Genomic DNA, 23,895 nt, shown 5'->3' with positions numbered 1-23,895 from the left:
GTGTGATAATTTATTTTTGAATCATGATCAAAAGAATAAAGTGCATTCACATTAGTTTTTACTGCTAAGCGAGACTTTCTATACAGTGCATCTCTGAAAGCTGGCCATCCATATGGAGAATATGTAGCAACATTCAATGAACTGGAGTTTCTGGAGTATTCCATGAATTAAAATAGCTTATGCTTTAGGCACCATGTATAAAATATTCGTACTCACGAAATAGGGTCTATCGAGTTGCAGTTTGTCTATTTTAGAATACAAATAAATCATTTTGATCTGTAAAGTATTTATTGCATTCAGAGGAGAAAATCTCTCTTATATTTTATATATATTTTACATATTTCTCTTATATTTTATAAGATTAAAACTTTTTTCTCAACATATATAGGTTTTCAGAGATTTCCAGAATTTAATCTTCTTGCTTTTATATAAACTGCCATGCCCCTAGGTTTATGCCATCTTCAGTAAATAATCTATCAATTTTTCTATAATCAGATCGCTAAACAAAGTTTAAAGAGATTGTAGGTAACCACCATAATCTCTTTGAAGAAATCGAAGATTGTTTTTGTCAGTTTATTTTCATTAAAACATTGCCATTCAAAGTGAATGTCTTTAAAATCTAAAAATAAAAAAAATCTAACTTCTTCCATATATTATTTAAGGAAATCTAACATTTCTGTCTTATTAAAGGGGTTTTATGTTAGTTCCTCCAACAACATGCTAATGACTAAGGACTAAATAAGCTTAACCATTAATTGCATTTATGCCATGATATTTATGACAGTAGTCTCTCCCTAGAAAAGCTTATAGTCTGTGGATAAGACAGAGCAAAAGATGTTAGGTAAGGATCAAGTCAGGGAAAAGCAATAAACACATTCATAATTCAAAATCATACTTATCTCTCTGTTCTAGAAACTAAGCATTGTTAATTTAAATAAAATGTGTCACAATATATTGAAATGTTCTGAAAATGTTAAGATATATTTGCATTTTTATGATAAATTTTGCATCAGAGATATTCTATATTCTGTTCTTGATATTTCTGATCAATGTGATATGAAATTATTACAATAGTAAATAAAATTGCACTTATTTGTAACCCAGTTTTAAAGGGCTTAACCTTTATTAGTCACATACTCAGAAGTAGGTGATAACCTTCATCATTCTTTTAAACTATTGTCATTATCTGTCATACGTGCATGTGTACAAAAAAAATTGGCTCTATAACATTAAAAGGTTAAAATGGATAGCCCATCTTTACTTCTGCCAAACCACTTTGTCAGACAGCCAGAAGGGAAAGGAATGTAATGTAGAGAATGTAAACTAAAATGCCTCAGGGGCCAGGCAGGAAACATAAACAAATGGAAGGAGAAATAATTTAGGAACTGTGGGGTCTGGGAGGCACTTGGGAGCACAAGGCCCGATCTAAAGGGGACAGTGAATGTTTTGACTTAGCCTTTAATTGCCTGGGGACTATCTGCCTGGCAGGTTGTACCTGTTTTTTACACTGCACCTCCTCTGTGGCTCCATTTACATTATAGGGTAGTTGTGTCTCTGCCTCCCGTGGTTGGGTGTGCAAACCTGCACAGTCTAATATAGTGGCCCTGAGGTCCGGGGATGCCAGATCTTCTGACTTTTTTTCCAGTTATTCACCTCATTTGGATGTTTATATGTGAAATTTCTCAATTTTTAAAATTTTTCCAAATAATTCAGTTTGTTAAATGCCCTTTAAGAGCTGTAGGAAATCCATCCTACCACAAATTCACATAATCTTATATACAATACCTGGGAGAAAAGGAAGTTTATTTTCCAAGGACTACATTATTCTGCAGACATACAGATGAATTATATGATCAGAGCATCCTACCTGCCCACAATATAATAATTTGGAAGGTATATTCTGAAGGCTGTATTGGAACTGAAAACTGAAAATAGAAGTTATTTGAAGTTATTTATTTTTTGCAGCTTAGTTTAGAGCTCTGAAGTTATTTATTTTTTGCAGCTTAGTTTAGAGCTCTGTAGTCTCTTGCTTCAGTAATAATTTCAGGGGTATGTAGGTCTATTTCATTGAAGTTACAGTGAAGCATAGTTGTCTAAATCATTAGAGGAGGTGACTGTATACAGACTAGGTTGCTGGCAAAAGATCGGGGTTCAGTGGCAAGCCAGGTGGCTAGCTAAAAAAAATTACTGTATACCATAGCTTTTAATAACAAAATTGGACTTTTATGGCATCTCCCCATCTATTTTCCATGCATGCACGCATGCATCCCTCCATTTATCCCTCTATCCTTCCAACCATCTGTTCTCTTCTTCCCTCTTATGTTCCTTCCCTCCCTTCCTCTTTTCCTTCCCCATTTTCCATCCATCCATTCATTGAATCAGTGCCACATGGTATACCGGTATTGACACTAGGGATTACAAATTTATAACCCAGGGGCTAAATCTAGAATCCAGAAATATTTGTCTAGGAGTGTTTAAATAAAAACAAAATGTCAATCCTTTAGAAGGCCTGCAATCTCTCCAGTTCCAAGCCCCACAACTCCCCATGGCTTCTGGCCCAGTTGTTTCACACATTTTGTTCAAAAGAGCTACCTCTATTGAGTGTTTGCTCTGTGCCGCACTACACTGGATACTTCCTATACATTATCTTACTTGTGCTCAAACAATCCCTAAAGGTTGGCTTTAATAGTCCCATTTTACCAATGAGTAATATGGGGCCTAGAGAGGTCCAGTGATTTGCTCCAAGTTGCATGGCTTATAAGGTTTAGATAGAACTAGAAATCAGGTCAGGTGGGTTTCAGTCAGTCTCTCAACCTCTATGAACTCTTTACATGAAGTCCTAAAAAATGCTTTGGCCTAAAAGATGAACTAGGCCTTACTGATAACCTGACTCCATGACTGGGGTTTTATACCCTCCATCTCATTTAAAAATAAATGGAAATATTACATTAGGTTCACTTTCAAGTTTCTCTTTTTAAGACTAAATTGAGTATTCGTACAGATCATGCATAATCTAGGGCCTACTTATGTTGCCTGTATGAATTTCCGCCCCCCCCCCGAGATTAGAGAAGGTAAGAAATATCACTGTTATGTACATCAGTTCATTTTCTTAAATTTAAATTAAGTCCACCTCTAAACTCTAAGCTCACTGTGTTGGATAGAAACACCAGACATTACTAGGATTCCAGGACCCCCCCCTCCACATCTCTTCCCTCCCATCCCCACTCTCAAAGAGAGGTCCTGTGCGGTCCAGTAAGGTAAACAGCCTGCCCATTTCTCCATCTTTTAGCCAGCTGGAGTGATCCTTGCCCATGCTTACAGGGTCTCAGCGAGGCAGGTCCTCCAGAGTTCCTGGGGCTGCCTTGGGTACAGGCACGCCTGCCCGAGCTCCTTAGCCTCACAAGCAGCCCATTCCCTTGACAACCTGTACCTGCGGGGTGTGCTTGTGGAAGAACAGGCTATGCCCAACTACTCACGGACCCTGCAGACTCCCCCTCCTCCGTATCTTGAGGAGTTTTTCTCCCCGTTCTCCCTCACCGGTGTTGCTGACTTGCTATCCTCAGAAGCATGCCTCTCTTCTCTCCCCCTCGTACATTGCCCTCAGTGTGGGCTTGTGATTTAAAACCATCTGAAAACACATGTGCTTTAAGCAACTTCAGCTTTGGCTTGTGTTACAACTTACCAGACATACAGAAACAGAAGGCCAGGAAATTTTCTTTGTGGGGAAATTTTTTTTGGGGGGGGGGGGGGGGTGGGAGTGAGAGGGGAGGTGCAGGGGGATGAAAACAGAAAAAAAAAATTTCCCAGCTTGTCACTTTTTTTATAATTAATGAAATTAATGCAGATAGTTTGCTTGAAACTCAGCACAGTGATTATAAATCACACTTGGGAGTTTAAATCCAGCTCCACCACACGTTATAATCTCTATACCTTGTTTTTTGCATCTCTAAAATGGGGATACTAATGGTAATTATTTCATAAGGTTGTGTTTAAATGAGTTTTAAACAATGTCATAAAACAGTCTTTTAAAGCACTTTCATAGGCTGGTCTAAGAGATTAGAATAAAGCCTGGAATGTAGTAAGCACTAGGTTGTTTTTTGGGTTTTTTTGGGGTTTTTTTGTTGTTGTTGTTATTACTTGAATTCAGTAGTGCAATGGAATAGAATTCAGCACATTGAATAGAAACAGAAATAAACAGTATGAAGCTGTTGCTGTTTTGGATATCAATTTTGAGAATAATTCAGTTGATTGTGAACTTTTAGCCCTAAATGACACAAGTGTAGTCCTACATGATACAAATTGTGGAAGACCCTAAATCAGCTTTATGCTTCTGACCATACATGGCTTGAATGATCACATGCAAATTCAAACCTCCAACCAAATCTCTGTTAAAATCCTTTTTCTCTCTTCCACTTCCTTCCCTTCTCCTTGAAGTATTTTTCACTGTGCACGCATCCACATTTGTAAATTACCTCCCTACTTGTTTTTCCTGCATCTTCAAGCGGTGATGCATTCCTCAGAAACACGTCATTCTGCTATGCAAATATCTTCATAGGGGAAATTTGAAATTGATAAATACAGTCACTTAAAATTTGCCTTGTGTTGAAAATTAAAGAAAAAAATTTCAATTGGCTATCTGTGCATCATTATTAGTAAATCAACCTATTTGATGTAAAGATGGATATTATGGTCATTTCAAAGTGATTTTTAGTTTCGGTAAGTGGGTCCTACAGCATTATGTCTTCATTTTTGTGAGTTATTGCACCTGGCTAGTATTTTTCATTGCTGCCTTATGTTTATTTGCTGCAAATCCCTCTCAAAACTGTGTGCACTGGTTATAATGGTAATGAGGAAGATAACTCAAACTAAAATTCAAATCATAGAAGCTTTAGACAGATAGGAGAGTTAACTCATTTCCAGCATGTGCAGGCTAAATTATGCATGGGATGAAATATAATAGGCAAATTGCAGCATAATAATAAACAGTAAATTTAAAACATATAACCTGTACAGTATTTAAACTGGCTTTAATATTCCTTGAATACCACATTATTATTTTTCATTCATCTTATCCTCTCTTTCCCAGTCCTCTTGCCCCACCTTGAGAGGATAATGATTTCACAGGATCTAGACCCAGGATTAAATTTCGCTTGCTCTACTGTCTCCAATTAACGTCTTTGTTATTACTGGTCTGTTTTTGTTGTTGTCTTTCACAAGTCTTTGACTCGGTAGTAGTAGCAAATGATAGAGATCTTCCAGCGTCTCAAAAAAATGCCTGTCAGGGTAATAGCACTCCACCTGAGAGGATGCCTCCCTAGCTCCTTGACCGAGCTGAATCACTGATCATCGTGCCCACGGTCTAACTGTGATAACAGACTAATTGCAGCTGTTACGGGGATGCCAGTTCAGTAATCCGTGTTTCTCAATGGCAGCTTTGTTTTGTAGGGCCATCACTGACAAGACTCAATTGGCAGATATTTTTCTAACAAATGTTCATCCCAGATGCTGCTAGTGTTTAAATAGGATGTGCCAAGATTTAGATAGAAATATAAAATCATTTGATATTTTAAAACCCAGAAATCTAAAAGAATCTCATAGAAAGAACAGTAGTTCTTTATGTGGGGAAGTGCCCTGTAGTTGGTAAAAAAAAAAAAAAAAAAAAAAAAATTATATTTGCACCGTTGATATGTAAAAGAGAACAGGGACTATTTTAACATCATGGTTGGAACAATCGAAACATCACTGTTAACCCCCCTCCCCCATATGCAGTGTATATATCTTCATTATCTCCCATTCAGGGTTTTTATTGAGGTCTCATCAACAATTTTTTGTATGTGCAATTTTCTAGAATGTTTGCTATTCCAAGAAGTCCTGAAGGTCTAACCCACCAGTGAAAACCAGACTGTTTCCCCAGATAACCATTAAGCAAACCACCTTGAGACTTATAAGCAGATCCCCTCTAAGTGTTTTTTTCTACATTTAAATTCCAAACAAAGGCAATGCAGACGTTTCACTCTCTTTTTATGCATAATTTATTGCTTGGTATCCCTCCAAATAAAATTCCTGCACTGATGGATGATCGCCACCCCTTCCATGTCTGTGATGTTGCTGCGACAATGAACAGGGAAATAAAACCAAGGGAATGGAAATGAAGGTTTTGGTTCTATACATTGTCAAGCTAGTTTTGTGCATTGGATTATCTAGCATTTTAATAATACATAATTTCTCTAATTATTTAACATGTGCGCAATATAAAGAAAATGTTAATACAGTCATATGTTAAAGTCAGAAATAGCAAAGCCGCCAGATGGCTAGTAACCAGATTAACACAAAACAAATTACAATATGATTTTTAAAAGAATGAAGCAAGTTCAAACTTTTCCCAAAATACTTTTATTTATAGGCAGCAGTTAGGAGAAACAAAGTGTACCAGCACACAGTTAAACTGGCTTTTATTCTTCACTCGAGACTAGTTCTAATTGATCACTGTGCTATTGTATGATTTGATTGTGCTGACAGTTACATGCCACTGTTCCCATAATAACAATTTTTCTTCTTTGTTCAAATGAATTTCCTAATTACACGTGTGATGGGATGTTTTAATTCTTTTCCCTTTTCAAATCCACCTTCCTGTTGCAATGCATGATGGGCAGGCTCAATATTGTGCATGACACCCGCTACAAGTGTTGGTAGGTGCCAGCTTTGTTTCTTGATTATCTTAAACCTATGGTGCACCTCACAGCCCCTCAAAATCCACTGCTAAGTTTAACTTATACCTATTGGGCAAGTCCATTTCCCTTTTACTAACACCTGTCAATTAAATGCCATTTTCTATTTAATTGACATGGACTCACATAAATGTTTTCTTTACACACAAGTTTCCTTTAGTCACCTTTGGTGGATTTTGATTGGACTATGAGTTCTGGTGTGTAAAAAAAAAATCTATATCATAAAAGTAATATATTGTGTATTTTTATAATAATGAATAAGAAAAAATACGTTCATTCAAACAGATAACTGTATAAATGAAGTAAATACCTGTATTTTGACGTAGATTTTTGAATGTCTGACTATGAACACTATATAAAATTCTTGTTTTTGACGTAGCAAATTAAGCCTGTTGTGTCAATTTTCTTGATTTGATGGTAACAAGCTTTTTTTCCCCTTTTTTTTCTCTTTCATCCCCCTTCCCCTTCTCTCCTTGGAATGTTGTCCTGCTTTGCGCTGTGATTGCATGTCACTCGCTGGTGATGATGTCCCGTCACATGGCTTATTGCTGTGATAAATACCATGCCCAATTATCTCCTCCATGTTGCCATGGTTTCCATATTGCTACACTCTTCTGTATGTTTGCTTATATGATTTTCCCTCCGAAAGTTCCCATGGTGCACGGTGCTACGCCAGCCACTGTGTCCGCAGCAACAACATCTGCCACAAGTGTTCCCTTCGCTGCAACAGCCACAGCCAACCAGGTTTGCTAATTTACAGCTTTGTTTCTTAAAAACCAACTCTAATAGGGCTCGATCCAACAGCCCTTACGCACGTGGATTTCCCATTGAGGTCAGTGGGAATTGTGTGTACGTGAGGGCTGTAGTGGGTGCTTTAATAGCATGGGGTTTCAAAGATACCTCTTGTTGGCCTACACATTCTCTCTATGATGAGCAGCAGAATGCTTTTATGCCATTTATAAGTGCTCCAAAGTTGTCGCGGCTCCATTTCTAAAGCTACTAAAATGATATTTACACAAGCAATTCTCACTGGGTCTCAATTGTGCAGGTATTTTGACTGATCAAAAATGCAGCTGATTTTAGGTGTTTATTATAAACATTTGGTATATACTATTTCTTAGTTCTTGCCTAAATTCTTAATAAAAAGTAAAATGTTTAAACATGTTATATATGCCACAAATGACCAGTCTTGTAAGTAGAGTTTGTTATAAATTCATGACGGTTTTGTTTATAAGGAGATTGTATATTCAAAATAAATTGGCGTCCAAGTTTTGATTCTCTGCTTTCAAGGAAAAACAAACACAAAAACAAAAAATCCTATGTGCTCTTGTTTCTATAATTACCCAGCATAGATTTTAGAGAGTTACGAAGGAAAAAAAGACAGTAAAGATGGTAAACTGAGGCATTCTGTGTCCCATACAAGTTTCTGGAGTAATAGTTTCATAGTTTACTCGTAAGTAAGTGGGATCTGCTTCAGAAATTTGAATTTTATGACATCTAGAACGACTATTTAAAAGAAAACGATTATTAAAGTATTTAAAGTGTAAAAATTGACATTGGGTCAGCCAGCATTCTCTGATCCTACTTTAAATTGTGCTCTAGAAAACAACGATTGAATCAAAGTCAAACTTAGGTGAAGTACGTTTTGGCTTTAACGTATAGGTGTGTTTGTCACGAAAGCAAAGTTCAGTACAGTTAATACCGTGTGAAAAAATTTAAAGCCAAATCAAGTTTCAGATAGCCCACAGACTATGGTTAAATGTAGCCAAGTGAAACAAAGGAACCAGTACCAGATGGGAATCAACATGTGGCCCCTTGGGCAGAGAAGGCCAATTAAGTGCCATCTGAATTTGTAGTTACTGCTGCTAGAAGTAGGCACCCTGCTCTCTACAGGACCCCACGTCCTGTTGAAGAACCGTAAGCTATTAATGCAGCCATTAAAAACTTTCAAAAGCAGCATGCCAAAATGGATGTATTTTAAAGTTTCAGACAAGCTTTAAACAGTTCTTGGCAAAGAATCATGAGTTTTTCTGAAGCTTGTCAAAATAGCCCTGGATTTATGCTAACACATCAGACTCATTTACAAGAATACTAGATTGTGCATATGTGGCATGTTAGTAAGTAATCTATGGCAGAAATTTCTTAATGGATTCCACGCGATCCATTTACGGTGCAAGTCAACGATGCTGAGCTGTGTGCGTGTACCATGTATGACAACAGAATTGCTGGTGTAAGTGGAACTATAGCAAAGCGAATTCCAACATGCCCTGGGCCACCTGGGTTTGTAGGGGACACTTTACTTTTTGCATTGTGCTGTGACCATTTCATGCGTAATCTTGGGTCTTCGTACTGTTTTACAACCAAAAGAAAGCAAAGGGAAATGGATATATATATACACACATATATTATATCTACATATACATCCACATGTATATGCCTACAGTATATTAGCAATGCTGGAAATAGCTGATGCCACAAAATGCAGCGTGCATGCATGCAGAAGTTCATAGCTGGCCCTTCATCTGCATCGATTGGTGTTGAAGGTCCTTGGTATGTTTCGACAGCCCCATCCTTGATGCTTCTACACTGTTGGGTGCAACATCCTGTCCTGCAGCAGCAGGAAAAATGGTATGAGAAGCTTCATTATGCTTGGAGCACGTTTTCGTGCCATTTGCCAATGCTGTAAAATTGTGTAAAGATGTCAGCTGAGAAATGGAAATAAAATAGAGACATATTAATTTACACTCCAGACTGCGGATTGTAATATGTTGCATTAGTCTAGGACATCGAGATTGAAACAGCAACAACGAAATGCCTTCGTGGACGCGATTTCGCTCTGCTCCCATCAGCCCTGCCGAGATGGGATTAGTGCCATTTTATAGACGGAGAAGCTTTTAACCATAGAGTAATTAAGCGCTTGGCTCAAGGTTACACAGCCAAGAAATGGATCCACTTAGGGTTAGAACCTGTGCTTTCAGTCCTCTGATTGTCTCACACTACCATGCTGCCTGCTCCCAGGTTAGCGGCCCCAGTTCTGGGTTGGAGGAGAATCAGGCTACAAACTGGAAGTTCATTGCTTTGGGGACCATTGCGATAGGGCACCTCTATATTGATTTCCTATTATATCTTCTCTCAAGGTTTTTAATTCTCATGCCCATTTATAATACAATAAATTGTGCAATCAGGATTCAGAAGTAGGTTCTGAAATGAACCTAGGCTCCTATCTGGTTCCTTTGAAGTACTCCTTTAAAACCCTTACCTGGTATTTTTAATTCGAAAAAAAAAAAAAAAGCTAGAATCCATAAGTTGAACAAAAAATGTTAGAAACTGGTTGCACAAAAGTAGGCAAGGCATTTTCTACTTTGATTTCTGGATGACTGCATAAGAGAAACCACAGGTATGTGTGTGTAGGCCAACAAAAAGGGCTTCTTTCAATTACTGCTGTGCATGAATTTTTGATAGTTTTACTTCTCTTACTTCCTAAAAACTGATAACATTTATAGAATAGTATTTAACACGAAGATTTTAAGCAATGAGTTGCTACCTTGACGTTAAGTTTACATTAACTTACTGCTATGTTGGCCAGATAAGGACTGTCACCTCACAGCTGAATTTCACTTCTTTTAAAAAAATTTAATATTAAAATGTTTTCATCTCTTGGTTGTTGGCTGGCTTGCATGGATCATTCATCAGATAATTTTTTATTTGCTAGATACCCATAATATCTGCCGAACATCTGACTAGCCACAAGTATGTAACCCAGATGTAGAATTTTCATCACTAAACAGTAAGTTCATTATGTCATATATAGTGTGTATTTATTTAGTGGTTTTTTAAGATAACCTTCGTTTGATGCACTTCAGAGAATTTTGCAAAATTTCAGAGAAAATATTTATATATTTTATTTTATTTTTATTATTTTTTTAAATTCAGTATCATCAGATGCTTATTGAACACCTGCCTAGTGACTGGCACCGTTCTGTATGTAGAAGGTACAGATAAATTAAACAAAGCTCAGGTGAATGAATGTACTTACATCGCAGCATATGTTTCAGTACTGAAGGTTTTGTTTGAGTGGAAAAAGGAAGGTCTCACGTTTTTATCTTAAATGGGTTATAAGGAATTTTATTATACACGTTTATAATATGTTAATATTACTTAAATATATGTAATACTTCGGGAAAATAGATTTTGTTTATTAGATTGTTATTTTTATTAGAAATAAACATAAGCATGAAGAAAAAAAATGTGACTTAAAGCTAAATAGATGGTATCGATCAGGGGTTGGCAGACTTTTTCTGAAAAGCCCAGAGAGTAAATATATTTGTGGCTGTACAGGCCATATGGCTTCTTGTTGCCACTCCTCAGCTCTGCCCCTGTAGCCTGAGAGCCGCCAGAGATGTATGGAAATGAAAGGGTGTGGCTCTGTCCCAACAGAACTTTATTTACAAAACTAGGCAGCAGGCCCGGTTTGGCTCCCAGGTAGTAGTTTGCTGAGCCCTGGTGCATATAGGTTGGCATTTTTTTAAAATATTTTTTTAATTTTTTGCTAAATCCTGAACAAAAGCATGTGTCCACTTTGCCCCATGCTTCATCACACCCACAGGGCTATTTGAATGTAAAGAGTCAGACACTTTTTTTTTTTTAAGATTTTATTTATTTATTTGAGAGAGAGAGAGCACGAGCAGGGGCAGAGAGGAGCAGAGGGAGAGGGAGAAGCAGGCTCCCACTAAGCAGGGAGCCTGGTGCGGGACTCGATCCCAGAACCCTGGGATCATGACCTGAGCCGAAGGCAGATGCTTAACCAACTGAGCCCCCTAGGAGCCCAAGAGTTGGACTTTAGATAGACATATACAAGCACCGCCGTCTGTGCGCACACACACATCTACATATCCAAGTGAAGTCTGGGTACTTCAGAGTAGTCGCCTTAGAGGACTGCACAATTCTGAAAACGTTGCCATTGCTCAAAAATAATTTGAAAGCCTTGTGATTTTTCCTTCAAACCCATCGACTTAGATACTTGTGAAGGGTGGCCATTTTTCATCCTTAGAGTATCTGCTTTATTCAGAATGCATTCATTCAAGCTATCACATCTGTTCGGAATATTTTGTATTCTTAAAAAGAGCCACCGCGTTTAAAACTGAATCTGGTAATAAGATGGGTGATCCTTCTTTGTTGCTTCCCTTCCTGTATCTGTTAATGCACACATTTACAAATGATTTTTCATGCCGCTATGTGTTACTCTGTGCTACCATGTCAATGAGATAAAGATGAACAGACAATGAGATAAAGATGTAAATTTCAGCACACTATATTCAAATAAGAGAGGTTTGAACAAATTTCTCTTGGAGCAAAGATGAAGGAGCCACTCTTTTCAGCAGAGTCAGAAAATACGTGAATTGGGGCAATGATGGTTGGAGGAGTGAGGGCCTATCAGAAGAAGGGACAGCGTGTTGAGTGAAGAGATGGTGGCGGAGAACCAGTTCTGGGCCCCTTGTGATAACAATCCACAGCAATAACCGGACAAAGGTTGAGCCCATGCAGAAGAGAACAGACAAAATTTGAGAGCAATCCGAGAAGTACTACTAAAGCCATGCTGCAGTCGTGAATTAAATCATTGAGCGGGATTTTTGTCTACTTTCTAAGCTTTCTCAATAATCTGATGATAAATTATCCTGAACAAGAGCCACATTTTTGAATAAGCACATTACTTTGTAGTATGTAGGTTTGGAAGAAAAGCTCTCCTTTTGACACGTTTTAAAAAAGATCTACTTCAAGCTTTTGTAGTCAGTTGGGTATGTTTGGAATGTATATATGTACCTATGTTTAGTTCTGAGCAATAATCCAGGCTGAAAAAAATGATACCGGATGGACTTCAGTTCATCAATTAGCAAACCAGTGGATTTGTCTGTCCTGAAGCTTAGACTCTTCGTGTTGTGTTTATTTATCAAATGATTGCTCATTTTCATGAGTAGTTGCAATAATTAAACTGGTTGTTGAGTGTAGCAAAATGGTGACTTCTTTCATTCACAAGATTGTATTGATTGTAAAGATCCTCTAATGAGAACAAAGTTCATGTAAAAACCAGGACTGTTAATTCACAAGTACATTGTAATATCTTTTCCACCTTCATTTGTCAGGAGCATAAGGAATTTTTATTTTTCTTGGCTTTGGGGGGAAAAAATCCCAAACTTTAATTTATCCAAAAGTTTTATTTAAAGTATAACTTCCCCCCCCAGAGATATACTGTGTTAATCAAGCACCCAGATATGGTGAGTCGTGTTTAGTAGGACTTACTGCTGCATGGACTTTAGTTTTGTAGGGCCAGATCATTGCTCGTGAAACCTGTGAAGCCGTACTAGAGCTGTAAGTGAGCTGAAGTTCTGCCCCCCCGGTGACAGCGCTCGAAAAGAGCTCTACTACATTCCTCCCCTTGATTCTGCAAATATATGTTCTACTTTTAGCTCAGTATTGGGTAATATTTGAGCAGAGCCCACAGCTGTGTTCAGCTGTGCATGTCCTGTTATTCTCTTAGAGATGTACATTTAGGTCCACTTGTACTTGTGAAGTGCTTTTTGTTTTTATATAAAGATAGAATGACGTATGTGTTTATGCTTGAAATCAAGAAATACAGTTTTCATGTTCAGTATATATTGGAAACTGCTTTATTGTCTGTTTTAACAAAGATTATCTCTTTTTCCCTTGTAGATCATACTAAAGAGGAAAGGACAGTGTGCTTGGTTAGAGTAAAGGACGAGGTCATTAGCCATATTGTATATACCGTCAAGCAACACACACAAAAACCCCTCAGCCACAAGACATCCACATATTGCATGTTAACCAGAAGAAAAGACAACATGGAAATCCACTGCACACTGTTGCCTATACACTTTGTACATTCAATTGGTATTTGTGCTGAGGTGATATTCCTGTCTAAAAGAACAACATTGTCTTTCTTTTCTAGCACAGAGTTATGCATTAAAATATGCATACCTAATTAGTTTCCTATATATTCATGCCATCTTGAAAAGACAGACTATGGTGTAACCATGATTCTATTATGTATTGGTACGTCTGTAGACCAAGATATAATTTTTTAAAAATAAGTTTATTTCTTTCAAGGTTTACAAATAACAAAGGTGCACCTTGTATTTAAAATTGCCATTATAGATGAGAGCATGCATGCACAGTCATTTTTGTTTAAGAGTAATATTTTTAATGTAATAGATTTTAAGATGTGGTGAGGGAGGGATCTGACAGAGATGAATGTGCCAAGCAAAACCACAACTGTGTATCTTTTAAAGCACATCATGGCTTTAAGTACCATGTTGTCAAGGATTCTCATGAAGTGCCATAGACTGTACATCAAATTAGAGTATTATTTCTTCAGTGTTACTGTTTTCAGAGCCACATTTTGTTGCTTATTTGCTAGTACTAATCAGTCAAAGGGCACCATTCTTTTTTTTTTGAAACCAAAGCTGTCTCAGAAATGGCCAATTTAACTCTACAGTAACAATAGACAGCACAACACAAACTCTCTCGATACAGATAAACTCACACATACTGGAGATATATATAATAGATATATATATAAAATTATTTTAATGCATTGTAGTGTAATATTTATGCATACTATACTGTATAACATGTTATTCAAAAGGGATATGCCATTTCTGAGACACGATAACAAAAAAAATGTTTGAGGAAATTATTTTGCTTCTATTTATAGCTCTGTCAAAAGTCAAAAGACTATAAATGCTTTGCAAAAATGGTTTCACATTTGCTTAAATGCTTCATCACAGTCACGTTTAAAATAGTGACTCTAAACAAAGAAGAAAGCAGCACTGTCATCAGATGCATGATAAACCAAAATATGAAAATGGGAAATGTTTAATTAACCTAGTAATTGGGTGGGTTAAGTACATGGGTGAATTTTATATGTGATTTGTTTTGTTTTGTTTTGTTCAGATTAACTGCTTATAGCCTTAGAAAGCCTTTTACAAAATTAAAAAAAAAATAGATGTGCATTCAGTTTTTAAGAATGGATTCATCCAAAGGAATTCCTTTTTTGTGGTTTGGATGTTGCAGCTAGTAAAGGATATTTTTGCTCTGTTCAGCAGTTCTAAAAATTGCTGAAGTAGGGCTTAGGTCACTGGTAGTTAGAGTATGGAATGGGAGAAGTGAAAGTTCAGTTATAGAACTTTCCATACTTCCAAGTTTACTGCAAGTTTTTATGCTTGAGAGAGATGCTTTCTAATATAAGCCTGATGTGTTGATTTTACTGATTGTACTGTACATCTATTAAAGCCTTAGATTATTACATTACGGGTTGGAACCCATACCAATGTAATTTCAATCATGTTAAGAGAGTAATGGTGACTTCACATGTTATTGTAGTTAGTTACATTATAGAATATTACTTATTTTTCTTGTTAAAATGTAGTTTTTCATTTCCTACATTTATTAGATTTCATTTTCTATTAACAATTGAATACCATTTCAGTTTATAGACTATTGTTTTATTAGATTTTACCGATGAATTTTTCAAAATACAAAAAAAATTAAAGTAGTTTTTCCTTCATAACATACTCAGTTTTGAATTACATGTAGTGTCATACGAATATTCGTATTATTGTTAACTAAATGATTTATATTTTACTGATTTAATATTAAAGTGTAAGAATGTCAGTCATTGTTAGTTCTTGTCTAGTTTTCATTAAAAGAACAAAGATCTTTTATATGGATATCTTATAAATATATAATCATTGCTAAGTAAGAAGTTAAGTTGTTGCTATCGCAACAATCCTGGCAGACAATTGAGTAATATTTTGATGATTTATTTTGTTTGTAATTAGTTATTATAAGAAGATCTAGATCCTAGATATTAGAATAAAATTTATTTTCTACTGTATCCATTTCAAATGTTAAAATATTGTTTAATATTTTTGAAATCCCTGAATATCAGGCCTTGTTATAAATAAGCTGCATAATCAATAAATAGAACAAGGGACTTTTTGTTGATAATCCAAATACTCAAAGTTTACGTAATGAGAATTATAGCGTGTGTGCAAACTCTTGAGGGTTGATTATGCTGCAATTTAGCATGTTGGAACGTCTAGAGAGAAGGTTGACTTTTTGCACTTCTGTATATAGTCAAAAGAGAGAAACCTGTATAATAGTAAGATCTTATTTTGAATAAAAACGTCTATAATTACAAGGAGTTTTGTTAAGGCGAATAAAATGACAGACTGAGCAAAATTGCTTGCAAAAGTGGCACAGAGTTAGCACTCCATACCCCTTCAAACATGTTGCTTTGCTTTATTGTGGACAGCTTGTAGTTTGCCAGGATTTTTTCAGCTGGAAAGATATGCCATCCTTCCGAGATCTCATGACTGACAAAAAACTCCATTGGGCCAAATCTGCCTGAAGATCATTTACCAAAAATAGCAGGTACTTCAGCCATTAAGGTGAAATCATGGATCAAATATTCCGTACATTTTTCAAAACTACTGCATGTTTAAAACTTCAACAAAAAAAAAAAAACAAGAGAGAAAGAACTATACTAAGGACATATATTATACAAATCAGTTTCTGCCAATTTCAGTGGTTTATTGTTCACAAAAAAAAAGAAAAAAGAAATCTTCAAAACAAGTATTGACTTTCACAAAATTTAAACCATAAACAGGCAAACCAAACAGCACACCGTAGCTATAGTTGTTATGTGATTGTTTTTTAATTGCCGTAGGATCCTGTTCTTTCAGCAGGTGAAAAAATAAAACACAGTTCAAATTTCACGGTTTTAATTTTCAACTCAGAAGCACTCAAAAAAAGCAAATGTGATCATGGGCACTTGTTTAATGAACTCGTGTATCCAGCCTTCACTCCAGCTGGTTATCACGTTGCACTAATCAGCAACCCTCCCGCTTTCATCTGCTGAAAGGACAGATGTGCTTGGTTTTACTATTATGTAATCACAACTTACTTTCTGCTTGTAGTTGCTTAAAATTATGTATTTTGTCTTGGGCTGCAATTTGTTTTATGCTTATTTTATTATTACTGCAGTAGTTGACTTTGCTGTATGGAAAAATAAAGTGAAATTGCCCTAATAAAACTTCTCTTTCTTAAGTATATTTGTGTATCTGAGACTGAAGAGTAAATTATTTTTGCGCGTTTCAAGCATTCATGCCTGTCTGTCTTTAGGAACATATTGATATGAAAATTCATCATCTGGTTTTAACCGATCACGAGGAAGGCGTTTGCTGTTTTTCTCACTAACTATCCTTTGGTACAGGGAGTGAGAATCTGAATCAAGACGTGTTGCCCAGTAGTTTCTGAACAATCTTGCCCTCCCCTCCCCTGACACTTTAAGTACTGTCTGATATTATTTTGAGTGTAGGGGAGGGAAACCGTAAGGAGGAAAAATTCTCTCTGATCAATTCCAGAGCACTTGTCTTTCTATTAAATTATATTTGTCTGACTTCCCCAGAAGACTAACACTGAAAATGAGGCAATCTAGGAGAATACGTCGATAATGAAATACTGATTGATTCAGAGGGATAAAGGAGGTTACACAGATAGAGCTGAGCCAGGCCATGCTGTAACTGTGTGTGTGTGTGCGCGCGTGCGTGTGTGTGTGTGTGTGTGTGTGTGTCAAGTTTTTAAACAATGAATTAAAAATGTGGTTGAAGTGAGGATCTTGTATCCCATATAGCTTTGCATTTTGCAATTTCCACTGATCGCCAGAAAAGCCAAAGTTCCCACGTGAAGAAATTTGCCCATTTGTTCCTTTCGTGCTGTTTTATGCGACTGCCACTTCATATTTGGCTAAAGGCTGCAAATTCTCTTTTGCAGATCAGCGCAGTTTTTCCTAAAACTTACTGCAATGAAAGTAAGTAGCTTATTTATAATTAATATAATTCTGTTACTGTTTGAGTTCTACAGAACATCTCTCTTACTCTCAGTGGACTCTCCGGGGTGCCACTTATCAAAAATAGAGTATCTGCCCCGGAGATGTGTATCTAAAGCTGGAGTTTGTAATCTCGAGTAACATCGAAACATCTGACTCTCTCCAATTAGTCATAGTATTTTGGGTACCTTTTAATTGAAAAAGAAATGTAAATGAAATGTAAAATGAACAGCCATTGTAACATTTTCAGTACTTTAAGTGATGCTTTATTTTATTAATTACAACAGAAAAATGGTTTTTCAGATATTCATTTTCCAGGCAACGCTTACTGCTCAGAAGGAGCTATTACTACGGCGACCACTAGGGGTCCTCAGCTCACAGGATGGGACCCTCTTAGCCGTCCTTACAGTTTCTTCTTCTTTTTTTTTTTTAAAGATTTTATTTATTTGACAGAGATAGAGACAGCCAGCGAGAGAGGGAACACAAGCAGGGGAGTGGGAGAGGAAGAAGCAGGCTCATAGCAGAGGAGCCTGATGTGGGGCTCGATCCCATAACGCCGGGATCACGCCCTGAGCCGAAGGCAGACGCTTAACCGCTGTGCCACCCAGGCGCCCCTACAGTTTCTTCTTTCTTATCTGGGGAGCAAAAATCATTTGCTAGAGCTGTTCTTTCATTACGGACCCTTGACACGCACAGAGTTTACACTTTGGAATTACCCTGGAGGTCAGTGACATGTAGCAATCTGTACTGTCACTGAGGCACACTTCGTTCAGTAGCTTTCTTCTCGCAGGAAATTGGCACTTAACAGGTAAGCAAACCTGTGGGACACTCAGCCACAAGATTTTGTGATTTTTCTACTTGCTTTTACTCCATTCTCTAATGAGTCTGGGGCAGTCACTTTAGTACTTGAGGCACTCTTATTTGGAGGAATTAGTGTGTTGTAATACTACTCAAGGATTTGGAGACTGTCGAAAGCCTAGAAGGTGTCTGCTTTAAATGTGTAAAGGCTACTGCTGTATTAACTAACAACACGGAGAGGTCCAAAAATGTGAAACTGATTAAATGTCAAGCAATTTGTTTTAAGTTCTCTTGATCTGTCAGAACAACATTGGGCCTCACTGAAATGGCTTGACGGTGGCGCTGTGCCATTAGCTGGCATTGGCCTAGCCTCAAGCTCATCATTCTTGCCATGGTTTGTCCCAACAATCCCTAGAAAGGGTCTTGGCCCCAGCAGCACTTGAGGTGGTGGTAAATCTGCAGCTTCCTTCAGACCGTGGCCTCACACAGCTGGGCCACAACTTCCCCTCCAAACTTCTTGGTAGTGGGACTGTAGGTTTCTCCCAGGGCCGTGTGTGCTCTGAACCCCAGAACAAAATCCAGATGTGTACCCGGACTGGACTGAGCTGGGCCTGGGGCTCAAAAACTCTCCTTGTCCCAAGCCCTACTGCCATGCTTCCTCAAAGTCGTCTGCACTTGCCCTGGACACTTGTCACTCTCAGCTGCCCTGTCTTACCCCCACCCCTGCCAAGGGTCCCAGGCCACCAAACCCAGGGCCAACCCCTTTGTGTCTTCTGAAGAATTTGACCCCCGGTTCTCTCCCTTTTTGTTGCATGAGCTTTTCCTTTGTTCATGTACTTTTTTTTCTTTTGCTAATTAAATGTTGGGAAACAACAAAATATAGCCTGCCCCTGAATTTACCATTTTAGGAAAAAATAGCAGTGGCAGGTTAGAACACAGATAAAATCTGTTACTATTAGTGACCTGATAAGGTCTCTCAGAAACGATTTACTGAATCAGAAGTGATCAGTTTCTTTCTCCCTAATTGGTTTCATAATGACGAAGAGTAGAATTTCTTTTTCAGCAGGTAACAAACCGAGAGGTTTATTCATGGTGGTTGGAAGCCACCAGATTGTTATGTAAATTCTGACACCCTCAGTGCCATTTGCCTCTTGGCAGAGTCAGGGATGTGGAATCCCTGACCTTGGAACTTGGAAGAGCTCAGTGGTCAGCCGGCTTAAACGGGGGGGGGGGGGGGGGGGGGGGGTGTGATTCCCCTGGAAAGCACGCAGTTTCACTAGAGGGAAATTTTAGTTAATGCAACCACTGTCTGGGCCATGGCTATGAATACAAATCCTAGAACATACGAAGCCCTGGAAGAAAACATGTTCTCCGTAGGAGGGTCCCACATCTGTGTGACTCCTCAGGCCCAAATGCGTAGTTTATTAAATCCATTCTGGCCCTACATACACAACTCTGGGGGAATTAAATACTGAGTCATACCCCCCACGTTGTAACTGAAAGGCAATTGCTTGGACAAGGATAGCTGCGACCAAGATTGCCCGTGCAGACAGGACAGTTTACAGCAAAACACCAAGTTCATAATAGAAACCAGCAGGCATGGTGACTGAAGGTCTGCAAGTAAGTCAGTGTTCTGTAGGAGGACACACTTGAACTTCTATTTAGAGCAATGAAGTGCCAGAGAACCAAAATTTTAGCCAAGAAGATCTCCAAAGTCCATGTAGGATGGCGCATAGTACACTAGTCTGGAAGAAATTACATGCCTCTTGCTTGAAGTCCTATAGTAAGAGTAGCAAAGCTAAGCAGAAAACCTAGGACCCCTCCCCCCGCCTCCCCGAAGTCCCATAATGTAACATGACTTTAGGTTCAGGATGAAAGAGGATCTTTAGGCTTGCAGCAGTAGCTGAACAAAAGAAGCCATAGTAATTGACATCAAAATATGGGCCCTGAATGGGGTTTCAGGAACAGGAGGAACCTCAGTGTTTGCCACTTTGCTTGGCCCCTTGGCCCCTTTTTTTCACAAGTGCAATCAATTCCCAGATGTGGATTTCGGTGGGCTCTAGAGATAGATATGAGTAGTAACATCTGGAGGTGGGAGGAGGTGAAGGAACTGGGGCACAACGTTTGGCATGGTAAAGATAGGTACTACCCGGGGAGACTGTCTTACAGACGCTGGTAGAAACCAAACCACACAGGAACAGATTATAACCTCCTAGAACGATTATTCTTAAGACGTGGGTTGAAAATTTCCTTAAATTCATAAAAATCAAAGCTATGCATTAGAAATGGCAGTAAAGCACTGGGGAGGCTCTGCAGGGGTTAACAACAAGGGTTAATATCTGGAACCAGACCACCCGGATTCATGTCTCAGCTTTTCAACCCCTTGCGTTCCTTTATCTCCCTGTGACTCGGTTTCCACCCTAATAAGACAGAAATCGTAACTAGAATATTTATGTTGCAGGATCACTGAGTGGTTCCCAGACTCTGCTACAGTTCGGAATTATCTGGCAGATCTTTAAAAAGTATTGATGCTGGGTGCCTACCCCTAGACCTTCTGATTTAATTGCTATGGAGGCAACTACTGGGTTAATATACATAAAGTGCTGAGAACAGTGCCTGACATATAACAAGTCCTTGATACATGTTACCTATGATTGTTATTTTATTATTAGCCGTTTTGTAGATTATTCCACGTGATCTTTAACTTTCCGTCCTAGTTCTTAGGTTACACTTCCCTTAGCAAGGAGCCATGTATACACTGTATCTGTTTGTGTTATCTACAGTTCTAGCTTTCCTGTTTAGTGAAACTTTATCTTCTAATTCACCACAGCTCCTGCTCATTGCTGCACATGTAGTGAACTGAAAATAGAAAAAATAGAATCAAGTACTTTTTGACTCAATCTGAAAATTTGTATTTCACTTTCCAGCACGATACAACCCCAGATCATACCTAAGCCATGTCAGTTTGAAAGTAATAGTTTAGATATATCTAAGCTTAATCATTTGAATTTTCCTGTATTTAAATTGTGCTTGAGAGCCAATGACAGAATGGATCCATTAATCATCATAAAAATGTGCCTTTAAACAATATATTTAAATATTTGTTATATTTATTAAAATAATCTTTCCATATCATATTTTATCATGGGTTTATTTTAGGTGCTTAAATTAACACTGACTCAGCTCCATAAAAACACACTATAGTTAGAATCTAACTATGTGCCAGGCATTGTGCTAGGCTCTGAGATACAAGATGGAATGGCAACAAGCTCACAGTGTGATGACTAAAATAAGATGTATAAAATACTGAATATACACCGATCTATTATTTTCCACCTCCCACAACTGTCTCAAGCCCTCTAACTGTATCACAAAGTAATTTAGAATAACATTAAATGAAAATTACTCTCTTTTTGAGTGTAATGACTACCTTACTCATTACCCAACTCAGTACTTGATTCTATTTTACCCAGATTACTTTAAGAAGTAATCTGAATATTGAAAAACTATATGTGAATTGCACCAGTTTTTATAATGGCAAAACCCAAGAACAGTCTTGGTTTCAATAGTTAGAAAATGACTAAGTAAAATATTATAGAGTGTTATGTATTTAAAAAACATTTTTCAAAAATGATTTAATTACATGGGAAAGTAATTTTAGCGGTAGGATTATAGGAGGCTTTTTAAATTTTCTGGATTTTAAAATTTCTAATTGTTTTGAGTAAACACGTGTTACTTTTTATTTAAATCACTTCCGATATTTTTCCTTCATTTTTTACTTTGAATCGTTGACATTGTTTCTTAGACCATCCACCCATTTAAGTGATGCAGTTTGCCAAATCCAAAATATTAACACATCTTACAAAACACGCACTTTACCTACCACTGTGACTTGAAAATTATGTAAAATATCTTTGCCAAGTCAGTAAAATATGTATGTTGTTTTAGGGAAGAATAGTAAAAGGGTGTTAATAAAAACCCCTCTTAGTATAATCTTGGGTCACAATTCTCTAAAACTGTAACTAGTTTCTGTGATTAGATCATCCCCAATTTACATTTTATATATAGCACAATTTTCTGTTTTAAATCAATTAATTTATTTATTTAGGTAGTTATCTGCTCACCTTCCTGCCCTCCAAAAGATACCCCCATTCATCAAAATTGGTTAATGTAAATTACAGTTTTATCGAAAAAGACAACTGTCTTTGGGACATGTGTACTTCGGGAAAATCCGCGAGCAGGGTAACTACCTTAACCGGGGAGATGAGGACAAGGTGCTGCTCTCCAAGGAGGTGGCATTTGAGCAGACCTGAATGCAGTAAAGGCAGCATAATGCGACCTTGGTGGCATCCCTTTTGCACCCCTCTCTCCTGTCTGATGCTGACTCATCCTTTCTGCTACCGGAGATTCCATTCCATCCAAAAGCATTCTCTTCTTCCCTCCTGACACCGTGAAGGGGGCATTCATTATCTCTGGCTCTATTTTCTCAGGGCTTATTGCTTTTAATTCTGTTTTGCACCAAGTTTTGTATTTCCTCGGCGCTGGCTGAATGCTTGTTTACTTGAATTTTAATTACATCTATCTCCCAGCTTCAATTGAAAATGCAGACCGAGACCATTCTATTGAACTCTGCTTTTTGAGCCCTGAAAACAATGCATCCACGGAGAATCTAGAAAGATTGATAGAATCTCAAGGTCTTCTGTTTTGAAAAATAGTCTGGGGCAAAGGACTGGTATTTCCAATCCCACAACCCGCTCTGAACCTCCTTCACGGTACCACTAACTAGAGTAATTTAGAATGTTTAAGTAAACTTCCCTCTTTTCTTGAATAAAAACTGTGATTACCAAACTCATTATCTATGGAGAGTAGAATTAGGAAGGGATATTCTGGTATGTGTGATATACCTTATGAATGTTTTCTTGTAAGTAGTCTGTGGTGAGAGAAGAAACCTTTACAGTATTTTTGCATCCTTTAGTCTGTTGCCTTGCATGCAAATGCCTTTCCCTATCATCTGCTGTTTTTTGTGTTTTTTTTAAGATTTTATTTATTTGACAGAGAGACAGCCAGCGAGAGAGGGAACACAAGCAGGGGGAGTGGGAGAGGAAGAAGCAGGCTCCCAGCGGAGGAGCCCGATATGAAACTCGATCTCATAACGCGGGGATCACGCCCTGAGCCGAAGGTAGACACTTGAGGACTGAGTCACCCAGGCGCCCCTGAACTGTTTTTATTTCTATATTCCTTTTCCCAGGCACCTTAAGCCTGTGTTAATTAGTGTCAACAGCGGAGCCTAGGAGGAACATAAGCCACTTATTTGTGAACAAATTATAAGAACTGCAGCAGAAATTGATTTGTCCAGAATATACACCTTCAGTCTGAATGCTTTTTAATATATTTATCTTGTTTTAATTAGTTGGTTTCTTTTTCTTCCTTCCTGTCCCCTTTATATTATTTTACAAGGCTTGG

The 23,895-nt window shown here is 37.7% G+C and overlaps 1 protein-coding gene across 25 annotated transcripts in view; it reads left to right on the top strand.

The window, feature by feature from the left end:
- MBNL1 (muscleblind like splicing regulator 1) overlaps positions 1–16,856 on the top strand; it is a 203,010-nt gene extending 186,154 nt beyond the window's left edge. For 12 of the 25 annotated variants that reach the window (XM_034664297.1, XM_034664443.1, XM_034664357.1 and 9 more), the window contains 4 exons: positions 6,654–6,689; positions 7,378–7,472; positions 10,441–10,515; positions 13,437–16,856. In XM_034664297.1, coding sequence (XP_034520188.1) covers positions 6,654–6,689; positions 7,378–7,472; positions 10,441–10,497 — 188 coding nt within the window. In that variant the 3' untranslated portion in view covers positions 10,498–10,515; positions 13,437–16,856. The remainder of the gene's footprint in view (positions 1–6,653; positions 6,690–7,377; positions 7,473–10,440; positions 10,516–13,436) is intronic. The other 13 variants (XM_034664385.1, XM_034664413.1, XM_019796522.2 and 10 more) reach the window with 4 other exon arrangements.
- Positions 16,857–23,895: the final 7,039 nt, after the last annotated feature.

This window comes from Ailuropoda melanoleuca, chromosome 1, assembly GCF_002007445.2.
Source record: "Ailuropoda melanoleuca isolate Jingjing chromosome 1, ASM200744v2, whole genome shotgun sequence".
NCBI lineage: Eukaryota > Metazoa > Chordata > Mammalia > Carnivora > Ursidae > Ailuropoda > Ailuropoda melanoleuca.
The sequence above is the reverse complement of the archived record's forward strand: the minus strand, read 5'-3'. Positions and strand labels throughout refer to the sequence as shown.